This window comes from Mesitornis unicolor, unplaced genomic scaffold (genome assembly GCF_000695765.1).
Source record: "Mesitornis unicolor isolate BGI_N332 unplaced genomic scaffold, ASM69576v1 scaffold615, whole genome shotgun sequence".
Classification (NCBI taxonomy): Eukaryota; Metazoa; Chordata; class Aves; order Mesitornithiformes; family Mesitornithidae; genus Mesitornis; species Mesitornis unicolor.
The window spans coordinates 6,373-18,507 of NW_010185914.1; the positions used below are offsets into that span (position 1 = coordinate 6,373).

General features: G+C 40.7%; 1 protein-coding gene across 1 annotated transcript; it reads right to left on the reverse strand.

Annotated features, from left to right (window-relative positions):
- Window positions 1-342: 342 nt before the first annotated feature.
- ITM2B (integral membrane protein 2B) lies at window positions 343-11,034 on the reverse strand (the record flags this gene model as incomplete). The annotated part of the gene is made up of 5 exons (XM_010184961.1): window positions 343-1,073; window positions 2,315-2,465; window positions 6,472-6,582; window positions 8,620-8,826; window positions 10,886-11,034. Coding segments are annotated over 5 exons (707 nt in total), but the record flags the coding sequence as incomplete, so codon positions are not given.
- Between the last annotated feature and the right edge of the window lie 1,101 nt (window positions 11,035-12,135).

Consider the following 12,135-nt stretch of genomic DNA (forward strand, 5'->3'; position numbering starts at 1 on the left):
AATTTTTCTTGGAACCAGCTTCAAAACAGCAGGTACTATGATACATCTTATTCTGCACTCTCCCCTACAAAAGTCACTGTCATGTAACAACATTCAAACTTGTTTAAGAACAGCAGTTTAAAGTGTAAATGGCACAATGCAGGATGTTGTTAGCGATATTTGAGCTGGCCCCAGGTGAACTGGCAAAGCTCAAGGGCAGGGGCTGACAGAAATGCCACAAAGCTGAACAGAGGGAAATGTGAAGTCCTGCATGTAATTTTAACTTTAAATTTAACTGTAGTCCCCTCCTCCTCAAAAAAACTCAACCAACCCCACAGTAAGAGCAAAAGAACAAACAAGAACTTTTAGACAAACAGGTTTGTAAGATTTATTTTCCATTGCACATACAAGGATTATATACAAGTTAGTAACTTAAGTTACTTCTTATTCTTCTAAAAGATTGTTACAGCAAACAGGAGCCATTTTAAAACATCAAGTCAGAAATCAATCTAAAAAGGTAAATATGACAATATTTTAAAAACAAAACAAATTGCACTTTGTTAGGGCGAGTAAATACAGGTCTGTCTATATGCTGTAACAAACTATATAGCAGGTAATATTACAGTTAGAAGTAGCTCTTGCAGTCCGTTTGTACATTAATAATTCTTTTCAGTTTTACTTAATTAAAAACTGGTGGATATTTCAAAGACTTTCTCTTTTTCCTAGTATTCAAGATTCATCACATGAAATGCACTAGCAACTAAGTCTTTATACAACTGCTATTCAAATATAAGAACACCACACCTGAAAATAAGGAAAAAAAGAAACCCTAAAACATACTGATTTTACATGTATCATGAGATGAAAAGTATGGAAAGTGTTCAGCAATAAAGCCCTGTTCACTACTTACATAAAAGAAGATCTTGTAAAATAATCACTGCACACAATACAAAGGGTGGGGTCATACGGTAGATCTGAAGTCTCCTGTAACAGTAATATGCCTCCTTACTGTTCACAGATGAGTGTTTCCATAGCAAACCTGTTCTCAAAGTGTCGAATCTTTCGGCAATTGACAGCTTCACGCTTCTGAATTCCTGTTTATGTTGGTAAAGAACAACAGGAGGTGAACAGAGGAGGGGATGAGGTACATCAGAGGCGTAATAGTGTTACATTTGTCACCAGAAATCAGACCTACCCCTTTTCGATCCCTCTCTGAGGAAACACACAGGCACACATTCATACAGGCAATAATCCTGAAGGTGTGGAGAACCAAGTCGCAGTACTGGTTTAGCTAAACCCGACTTCCTGGCCAAAACGCCCCACTGGCCAGTTTTAACCCAGAGCAGTTCCAAATCTCCCTCTCTGTGCATCCATAAAAACGCTTGCGGGGACAGGAGTGAGGGAACAAACCACTACAGGCAAAAAATAGGAGACTTGTCGTATTTAAGTAACAACATCTGAGAACTGGAGAAAGACAGAGTTTAACCAAATTTTAGTCATACGAATGCTCACTGCCAACCTATGCTCAACATTTATTACCACAGGATCAACATACCAAAGTTTGAATTGGATTTTGCAATTGAGACCTTTAAATTTTTCTAATTATTCTAAATTATTTCTATAAAAATGTATTCCTTTTCCTTGTTTTCCCAAGCAGTCAGGCCCAACAATGTGACTGAAGCAATTAAACTGCTTCAGGGTGTACTTGCACATCGCATGCAGGTGTTTTTTTTTTTAAAAAAGGCAATTCTAAGTAAAATTTGAGTGAAAATTTAAAATTTTAAGGCAGTATTTAATAGCTTGTCAAGACTCTTCCAAATTATCTTTTTCAAGCATTTTCCATGAAGGAGTAACAAGCACTATAATTCTCACGTGAAGATAATTCTTATGCATATTTCACTGATGCAAATAGGAAGATGTGGGCTAATTTATAGCTGGCTTTAACGACAACAAGAACCTCCAATTCTGTACTTGGACTACCAGGCTATGGCTTCTCATATATTAAAGGGTTTTGGTGTTTTTTTAGTTTCAGAGGTGTTGGGTCAAGAAGCAAGATTAAAGAAAAGCATCACTGAAAGCCTGAACCACAGAAAACACACCCATGTGTGCACACACGTTTCAGCAGCTCCTAGCTCACTTTTGCTCAATAAAATGACTTATTTCCATACCTACACAGAAAGTATCAGATGTACTTAAGCCCACATTGCTGGGCACTGCAATAACCAATGCCGGCTTTAATCAGAGTCATTCCTTTCAACACCATCAAGCCTATTTATTGAAGTCAAGCGGCACTGAAATTTCTGCCAACACAAAAGACCACAGGAGGAGCATTTACCTTTCATGGCTTCTTTGCGCTGTAGTTTATAGGTTTCCTTGCCACGGCAGAGGCGGTAAATAAAGAATCCCAGCTGATCCACATTTTCAATGCGATCAGTAACAATCATCTGCTCATGAATCAAATAGGACTGAGGCAAATACGTTCCAGCCTATTGAACAAAAACATAGCAGCTCTGTCAAAAGCCATCTCTTTGTGGTCTAAGTACACAACACTTTGCAATGTGTTTCTTTAACACGGCTGTGACATATCTGCTTTCAAAATGTGCACTACCCACAGAATTTTATTCTAAATGTGAAACATGACTGCAATGCACTACAGAAATATGTAATGATTATATTCAAAAAGGTCACAAAACTTCTATGGATGCATGCGTCCACCAGTCTCCTGCTACAGTAATGTCAGTCTTCAGCAGAGAACTCTTTCCTTCCAGGAGCACCCACTGTCACAGATCAGTCCTGCACTTATCATCCAAATTTTCATTTAATTAATAACAGCCCAACAGAGCTCAGTGGGAAGTGCTCCCCAACAGGAGCTGGCAGAAGCATGCTCTACATGGAGATATCCTTGCTGATGAAGCCCACCAGCTCACAACTCTCAAGCCAAATGCAAGACGAGACCATCTAGCCTCCATAAGTTATTATGGTGACTCTGTCACCACAACTGTTTATATTAGGTATTAGAAAATCATGGTGGTATATCCATCAGGAGAGGTATATCAAGAAGAGAAGACTGATGGGGGGGAGGATCTCATTAATGCTTATAAATATCTAAAAGGATGGGTGTCAGGAGGATAGGACCCAACTCTTCTCGGTTATGCCCAGTGACAGGACAAGGAGCAGTGGTCACAAACAGGAACACAGGAGGTTCAACTTAAACATATGCGAAAAACTTCTTTACTGTAAGGGTAACAGAGCACTGGAACAGGCTGCCCAGAGAGGTTGTGGAGTCTCCTCTGGAGACATTCAAAACCTGCCTGGACGTGTTCCTGTGTGATCTTCTCTAGGTAATCCTGCTCTGGCAGGGGGTTGGACTGAATGATCCTCAGAGGTCCCTTCCAACCACTACCATGCTGTGATTCTGTGGTATCGGGTATTTTAAGGCAATACACTGAAAAATACAGAATCACAGAATGGTTTGGGTTGGAAGGAGCTTTTAAGGTCAACTAGTCCAACCCCCCTGCAATAAGCAGGGACATCTTCAACTAGATCAGGTCATTCAGAGCCCCATCCAATCTGATCTTGAACTTTACCAAGCATAGGGTACCTACCACCTCTCCAGACAACCAGATGCACGTACTTAGCCATCAGCCAGTTTCCCAATACTGCCACTGGTAAATAATCATCAACTTTTTTGAAACATTACTTTGTGTAAGAAATTCTGTTGGCATGATTCTTATTTACAGCATTAGAGAAGGTGTTGCTTGCTTTCTGAAAACAATATGATCACTTATTATGGAAATAAATTCAGCTTCTGTGGCGAAGGAACACTGTATTTTTTATTGACAATAAACAACTTGAAATTTCCATTGCAAAACAGCACTGTCTCTTCAGTCCAAGAGACATGTTGAGAAGAAGCTGATTTCAGTGCTATTCTTTTCAGTAAGGACTGTATAAAATTCACTTCAAATTATGAGAATTTTCTTCAGCACACACTATAAGGAAAGCAATGGCAACTTTTTTTCTTTAAATAAGAGCTTGGAAGACTTCACACTCCCAAATTATCCCACTCATTATTTGGTAATTAAATCACTGTAAATTACTGTATCATAACCCCTGGTCTCTCAAACTTCGGGAGAGCGCCTCAGAGCATAGCAGCAATGCAGGGCCCTGGCAGGGCGGGCAGTGGTGCTGAGGACTTGGGGCAGCCTGCGAAGACACTCCTGGGCCCATGCCCTCCAAACTGCAGAACCTCCTGGGACCCCCTGGACCACCCCCTGAGCCTGGCCTCAGCCTTTCTAGGGAGTGCAGGAGAAGGAGTTGCTCAGTGCAGGAGCAATTACCCTGCACTGGGATCCAGCACAGCTGCAAGTATCGTCAGCTTTGAGATGTCCTGTGCATCACATATGGTTAAAATTTGCCAGCTGGCTCAACAACAGGAATGAGGTGGATGAACAAATATACCTGGGATTCAGCCTTGTTGCCCAAGGAAAGGAGGCCTTTCACTGCATGCATATTCAAGCAAACTGTATCAATATACAGAAATCTGGTTCTTCGGGCTAAAATTATGGCTTTATTTTTTAATGCAAAACAGCTCAAAGCAACTCCATTTTCATAAAATGCCCTTTGAATGCATTCAGAACTCATTTTAATGAAACAGGCACTTTAATTTCACATATTTTTTTCCTCATGCAACCAGTGTGACTGCAGGACAGTGAAGAGAAATTTACTCACTTTGTGCAGCTGCAGAATAGCTTCCCAAATTTCAGTTACAAAACATTTAGCCTGATTTTCTGAGACATCAAATGCCCACAGCTTTTTGTTAACACAATGAGAATTAAACAGATGTCTTATAAAATTAGGGCACTCACTGTTGGGGACAATGATCAAAACAGTTTGCTTTTGCACAGATTTTTCAATTAAATGCATGATGCCTGGTTATCCTCTTACTTGTAAACCAAGCGTATTTAATTTAGTCCTGATGACAAACTAGGAAATTCACAGATTTTAACAGTGGAATTTGTGTGAACTAGAAATGGAAACAAAGAGCATACAACAAAGTAAAAAAATACGGGGTCACTGAGTTTTACAGACACCACACCTCATCCTCATGTACAGGAAATGAAAGCGTGGTTAAATAGCCAGGCTCAAAATAGGCAGCAAAAAAGCAGCAGAGGACTTACTTGTGAAGTAATTTTTCACATGAAATTTATTTATATACATGAACCACTCAGAAATGGCTAAAATGGTTCCTGGAGTCCTAATTCCAAAGCCTTGTTTGAAAGATGCAAACCCAAAGATGATATTAACAATTCTAAAGTTGCAAAAGCCCAGTAAAATTTAAAACACTCTCCCCAAGTCTTAGACATGGGTTAGTTTATCAGCTCTCTTCCCCACCCGGAGTGTTTTGCTGTTCTACAAAGAAACTGGAAGACTGAAAACCAAGATAAATACTATTTAAATCTTCCTTTAAAGCACACATATGCGAGTGTTTAAAAAAAAGAAATCAAACAACTAAAAAAAACCAAACAAACGATGATTCACCTTAAATTAGTACGAATCCCCATTACATTATCTATTTTGGCCTCCTCAATTTCACAGGCCATTACGTTGCACCCAGTTACTATCGCTAAGAGAACAGCATGTCCCCATGGTGGTGACAAGCCAGCCGACACCAGCACCACAAGCCCGGCAGTAGTGTTCAATTATCAAACCCTGCTGGGAAGTGATTAGGAGCTCCCACAACATCATACTGAAAACTCACATTCGGTTGTTCAGCGATTGTGGTATCTCAGTCCTTTGCCCAGTCCTTGTTTTTAAGGACAACGTATCTCATTCTGAAGGTCTGGTGCTCGCAAAACCAGGAACTAAACTAAAAAAAAAAAACCCTGGCTTAAATGGGCTTTGCTTATCAAACAAATCTGGAAACAGGCTGGAAGCCTCATGAACTTGCATCCAGTGCTATCACATTTGATTTCCCTGAGCACACACAGGGGATTCAACACACCTCACGTACAACACCCTCACGCTACTGGATCAGTTCGAAGTAGGGGCCAGCCCTAGGGACCTACGCTTTAAACAATGCCCATGTTAAAAGGATTTCCCACTATATCTACTTTAAGCCTCTCAGCTAACCGGTCTTAGTCCGGCGCACACACACTTTACAGAAACTTTAGTTATGATGGATTAGAAATTACAAAACACAGACTGCTATCAAAGAGTCTAGGTACACAGTATTACACAACTTTGTCAGTCAAATTTGTAGCATCAAAGAATGAAATCAGGTTTGTTTGTCTTCATCTGAATTAATAATTCCTTCATGATTGTAGTTAATTAACTAAGGTTTCAGATTTTTTTCTCTCTTTGCAAAGACCTCTAGTGATCAGTTAACTTTCTTACACATGCACCTCATGTGAATGTCGGCATTCTGGGGGGAGGAGGGGAGGAAATCTCCTTTTTCCCCATCTCTAGAACAAATTACTTACGATTTAACCATACCTTGATGTTGATGAGCAGCTCCAGGAAGTTTTTCGGTGGCATAACAACTGAAGTGTTCAGAGGAATCACATAGCACTTATCCAGGCTAAGGTCAAGATAGGCCGTGAGTCTCTGTTGAGGAAATATTTATTTTACAATTTTATTTAGCAAGAACATCAGAAAATTCACACACAGACTTTGCTAAACTGGTATTGCCTTGCGTTGTTCAAAAAATTATTGTTTTGTTCACTGTGAAGTCAGTCAAACTCCAATTTGAGGGTAGGTAAATGCAGAAATAAAAGGCAGTCCTGATGAGGGTTTAAATCTATGACAGGGATTTGTGGAAGGCAGCAGGTGCTAAGTAGCTCAAATGCACTACAGTAACGAAATTACAAAGGTGTAGCTGAGCTGTTAGGGAATCAAGTACAGCATTTATTTATTTCTAGTGCCTGCATTTTGAAACAACAGGGCAAAAACCTTGCTCTAATCTCCACGCTTTTTGTATTTTGTAATAGCATAAAGGGGAAATGCTGCTGGTAAGAAGAAAAGACAGAAGGAAAAAAATGCTGTTACAGATACTACAACAAAAAATCCTTTTATTTTCAAAAATATTACTGACTTGTATTCATAGCTGAATTATTATCTTTGTGGTACCTGAACTGCAATATTTGCTATTATTTGATAAAAAACAGAGATATAAAAGCCCAGGGAATTATCCTGATGAATCCTATCGCTCTGTTCACTGAACTGTGTTTCACTGCATCTGTTCCTGCTAAAGACAACATCATCTCAAGCTGCTAAAAGCTCTACGGCTGCAGATGTATATAAAATACTGAGCACCAAGCGCCCAACAGTCAAAACAGCGATAGGACAGCAACCAACAGTGCAACTAATCCCATTACATGGGAGTAAGTGCTGTGTCTATGGCAAATGATCTTTGCACTGACCTTTAGAGCAAAGCTTTTAACTCATTAAATCAAAAAGTAAATGTCTAATATTATATTGTTCCTCTTTACTTCTTACACACTGCTCTTTTTTTTTTCCTGGTTTTCCCTCTTTAGAGGCTTCGCTCTAACTCTTCACAGAAGCTCCATAAATATATTCAAGAATATTTTAAAATGACATAGCTCAAGCAACCCGTGTTTTCCTCCAAATCTGGTTATGAATATTTGATAGATAGCACTCATTTTGCCTGGAAAACTTCAAACTCTGAAGTTTACAGAAAAAAATAGGATGCTTCCCTATTCTTCTTTTTCAGCCTTGCTTAAAAAAAGCTGTTCAGCCAAGTATTCAAATGTTCACAGAAATTCAGCTTCCTGAAAATCAGCTGTAGCACATTTCTTCGCTATCAGACAGCTTCCATCAGGCTGATACAGAAAAGAAGGGCTTCTAATTGTTTTACAGCTGGTGTTAATACCAAGAGCTGTAGGCCTGTCAACTGCCACACCAAAAAAAATTTTACCACAATTCCTAGCAATCAAAGTTGTTTCTACAAAAAAAAAAAAAAAAAAAAAAGAAGGAAGAAACAGCTAAAAATGCTTCAAAACCCTGGTTCAGTGCCCTTATGAATCACAGTAGCCTGTGCTGCACAAGGAAAATTTAGCCCCTGCCAGGTTTCCCACAGCACCTGGAAAACGAGCTCTCCTCCACGCTCTGTCAGCTCAGTGCTTCCTTCCCTTTCTGCTGCTGCTTTGGGGTTTCTGAGCTGTGCTACCACAGCAACCTCTGGGGGTGCCTGAACATCCCAAGAGATGTCAGACGCCACCGGCCCCTGCAAGCTGAGGTCAGAGCTGTGACAGCTCTTTCTGAACTTCCCTTGGCACCGCAGCAGTTGGTCCAATTCTGGCTCAGTGGACTTAGCACGGCAAGAACTACACTCTTTGCTTCCTCATACCAAGGAAAGGAAACTGCTCTCAGATTGTTCTCTTTCTAAAAACAGACACGTATTTGCAAACGGTGGTTTACAAACTACCTCACGATGACTGTATAACGCTGTACTTTGTATGCCCAGTTAATAATTGCTTGCAGCCTGCTGCTGATCAAAACATTTCTGCTGCCTCCTCCACTTTCCCCCACCACAATAATTAGATAGTACATTTATCAGCATGACTGAGGGGGAACATTTTCCAAGTTCAAAATGCTTTCAACTTCTTGTGAAATATTTCATACCCGGTGGAAGTCATGGACGATATCAGCAGGATCGCTATCGGCAAACTCAGGGACTGGCACGCTGATAAACTCAACATCTTCCTCCTCCAGGATCTGAATATTTTGCTCAATCGTGTGGTAGCGAGCACTCTGAGCCTCTGCCCCAGGCTCAGGTAAACTTAAGCCGTCTTCAATGTACTTTATTCCACAGAAATACACACCACCCTGCTAAAAATAGTAAACAGCTCAGCAACAAAACATCAGTAGTCCTGTTAGAAGTTTAAAACAAGTATTCTCCAAGCGCTGTGGAGAAGAAAAACTTGTCAGACCAGATGAAAAGGTTTTCCTTTAATCTGATTCATACACCAAAGTAGGAGCCAGTTGCTGTCAACAACAGGACCATGGGTAAAACCTTGACTGTACTGAACCCAGAGGGAGTCCTTCCCTTGAATTCAAGGAAAACAGGATCCCCAAAGCAGGTTCTTACAATCCAGTCTGCTATTTTGCATCCATTATCTGTGGCCCACTGCATCTTATATTTAGAAAGATAATGAAGTTCCTACATCTAAATACATTAAAATATTATTGTTGTTGTTGCTATTAATATTATCAACTACAGTCAATAATTACAAGTTATGACACTGAAACTGGTCAACCAGATCGCCTTTAAAAAGCAAGTCTAACTCTAAATCTGGTTCTGCTTGCAGCAAAGAGGAGTGGACCAGATGACTTCAAGAGTTTCCTTCACAGCTCAATTAAGTTGCTTAGTTTTGCAAGGCTTCAGAATTTTTGAAAGTCAGTTTCTAAAATAAATTATTTTGAACAGTTTTAAAAGACGAAAGGTAATAAAAAGAAATTAGAACAACCAGTTTGTGTCCTTCCATCACAGCACACGTGACAAGTTACCTACGTGAAGTGTTAAATAAGGTCCTGAGTCACAGGAAGTCATACACTAAATTTACAGGCCAGACAGTCTTATAAACATACTACCTATACATATGCATATACCATCAATTTTAAGTCCTACATTGAAAACATGTCTTCAGCGTAATGTTAGCTCAATTCCCAAATGTTTCCTTCAACCCAGATCTGACTCATGAACAAGAACCACAGGTCTGAATTAAACAGCACTTTCAATTTCAGCTGGCTGGCATGAGAAAGGTAGAGCACTGCGGTGCTAAGCATGGATGAGACGTGTTAATAACACCACACAGTGTATCTTGGTGGATTAAGTATCATTTGCAACGCTACTGCTCCCCTATAAATTGGGTTAACATGATAGCCAACAAGGCTATGAACTGCAAGTTCAGCTAGAATTTCCCATGTTTGATCACTCTGCCTTCTACATTAGCAGCTACTAAAATGGTTTTAAAAAAAATAATCCTGGTAGCAGCGACAAGAACACAGAATTTCTACCTTATAATTACGTGCACCAACCAGGGGGCTAGAGGGATTCACGTTGTGCTTATATTCTCACTTTCTGACCCTGTGATCCTGCAACCCCAGCAGTTTCCAGAGGAGGGAGGATGTGCTTGCAATGCTTGAGCAACAGCCCAGCACATCCACCACTGCTCAGTGACAACTCCCCCCAAGGAAGACAACTGAAGTTTAACTCGGATCTCCCATGTTTCAGGTAAATGCTCCACTCCCCTGGCATCACAGGGCTCTTCCTACAGCAGTGCCATTTGTTAAAGACTGAAAATGCATTTTGTCAGAGGTCTAATCTTGTCAGTGTGGATTAGACTTGACAGAGCATGTTTAACCACGGTGACTGTGCTTCTGCAAGTCCCCTGCGGGGCCTGTTTTTCTTATCTCTGTGGAGGCTAGGAAGGAGGAGAGGCACTGCACTGCTTTGACAAGCAGTCCCTTTCTGGTGCCTGAGCAGTACCTCACGCCTCTAGGAAATCTGGGTTCAAACAAGGAGGCTTTCAAGGGGTTAATGTACCTCCAGTATTCAGCACTGCAGAGCAGGAGAGAGAGCAGGTGAAAATCTGGGGCACCGCTGGAGTTCCTAAACCCAAGTCCTATTTAGATATATAATACTTTCTCTGCAAAGTAAGGTTTCAAAAAATGTTGCTCCCTTTTATTTGCCAGCTTCACTCATGCCCTCCTTTGCCAATAGGTAACTTTAGAGCAGGCCATACGCTTTGCCTTTAGGAAAGCTGAAGGTTTAGAAAGATAAAAATGGGAGCAGCAAGGCTATCTGCTTTAGCCTGTTGCTCCTCTTCTAAACATAAGTGTAACGGAGAAAAACACAATCCTCCATAACAAAATGTATTTGACTTACCTGGAATGCAAAATATTTGTAGAGGTAGGCACCACCCAGGATCACACCGGCCAGCATGAACGCCAATCCGAAACACATGCACCAGCACCAGGCCCTCCTCTGTCCAACAGGCACAGCATCCTCAGGGTCCTGCAAGGCATCAGAGCGACCTTACGTACTGTTCCCAAGGTGCGTATGAATGCAGATAGCTTGGGCCCAGCAAGTACAAACATCACATCCATCAGAGAAGGCTACACGCACTTTAGCACAATTGTTCGGAAACATACTGTATTTGGTAAAGTTTAAAACAGATTATTTAACTTGATGTTTAGGAAAACGTGTACTAACAGCCTCTTTCAATGCCATCATCACTGACTAAATCGGCAGACTTAAATCTTAAAGGAGGAGAAAAATGTTACAGAATCTCCCAAGACGCCTCATAACACACAGTGAGCCACTTTACAGACTCCAGACAGAAAAAGATCCATTCTCAGGCAACCTCCATGCAACAGCAGTAGAGGAACTAAATTCAGAAAGGTCAGATTCTTTTTTATCTTGGTATAGGCAATTTAAGTGAACCTGAAGAACCAACAAAAGATCAAAGGTAGTAAGAGCAGCAAAATATATACTTTCCTATGTTGTTCCATCAGGAAGCGACTTTACCACCTCTCTGCTGGCAGAGTAAGAGAGGGAATCAAAACAATATGCTTTTAAGTTTGTAGTTAAGGAAGCTTTTGGCTCTAAAGCAGTGCTGCCCGTGCCTGTGCCTCTATCTGCTGTTCGTGTTTTGCTCAAGGAATGACAGGATGTTTCCCCTTTGGGGCACTGGTTTGCATAACCATGCAGTCCCCACAGGCACCCTAAGCAATAAACTGCTGCTTGCAAAACTTTTCCTCTATCAGCCACATCACAATGCTCTTTCTTCCCCTAAGTGTTTGCATAACTCACATCCACAAGAAAAGAAAATTAAAATCCAACAGCAACAACAAAAATCTTTGAGTCACCCTCTTCCAAGCCAAGATAATCCTGGGAAAATATGAGAATCCAAATAAATACAAAGCAATTCATTACCCCTTTGCAACCAGAAAAAAAATACGGCAGCATGATGACCAAGGCAAAATCATTACAGCCAAATAAACAAAAACCCCCAAAACAGAAAATGAAGGAAGAACATGAGGGAAACACTGGAGAAGGCACCGATACCTATGGTTGTCAGTCGATGTTCTGCCTCACGGGGTTTTTTGCGCTATTTGCTAATTGCAATGATTTCC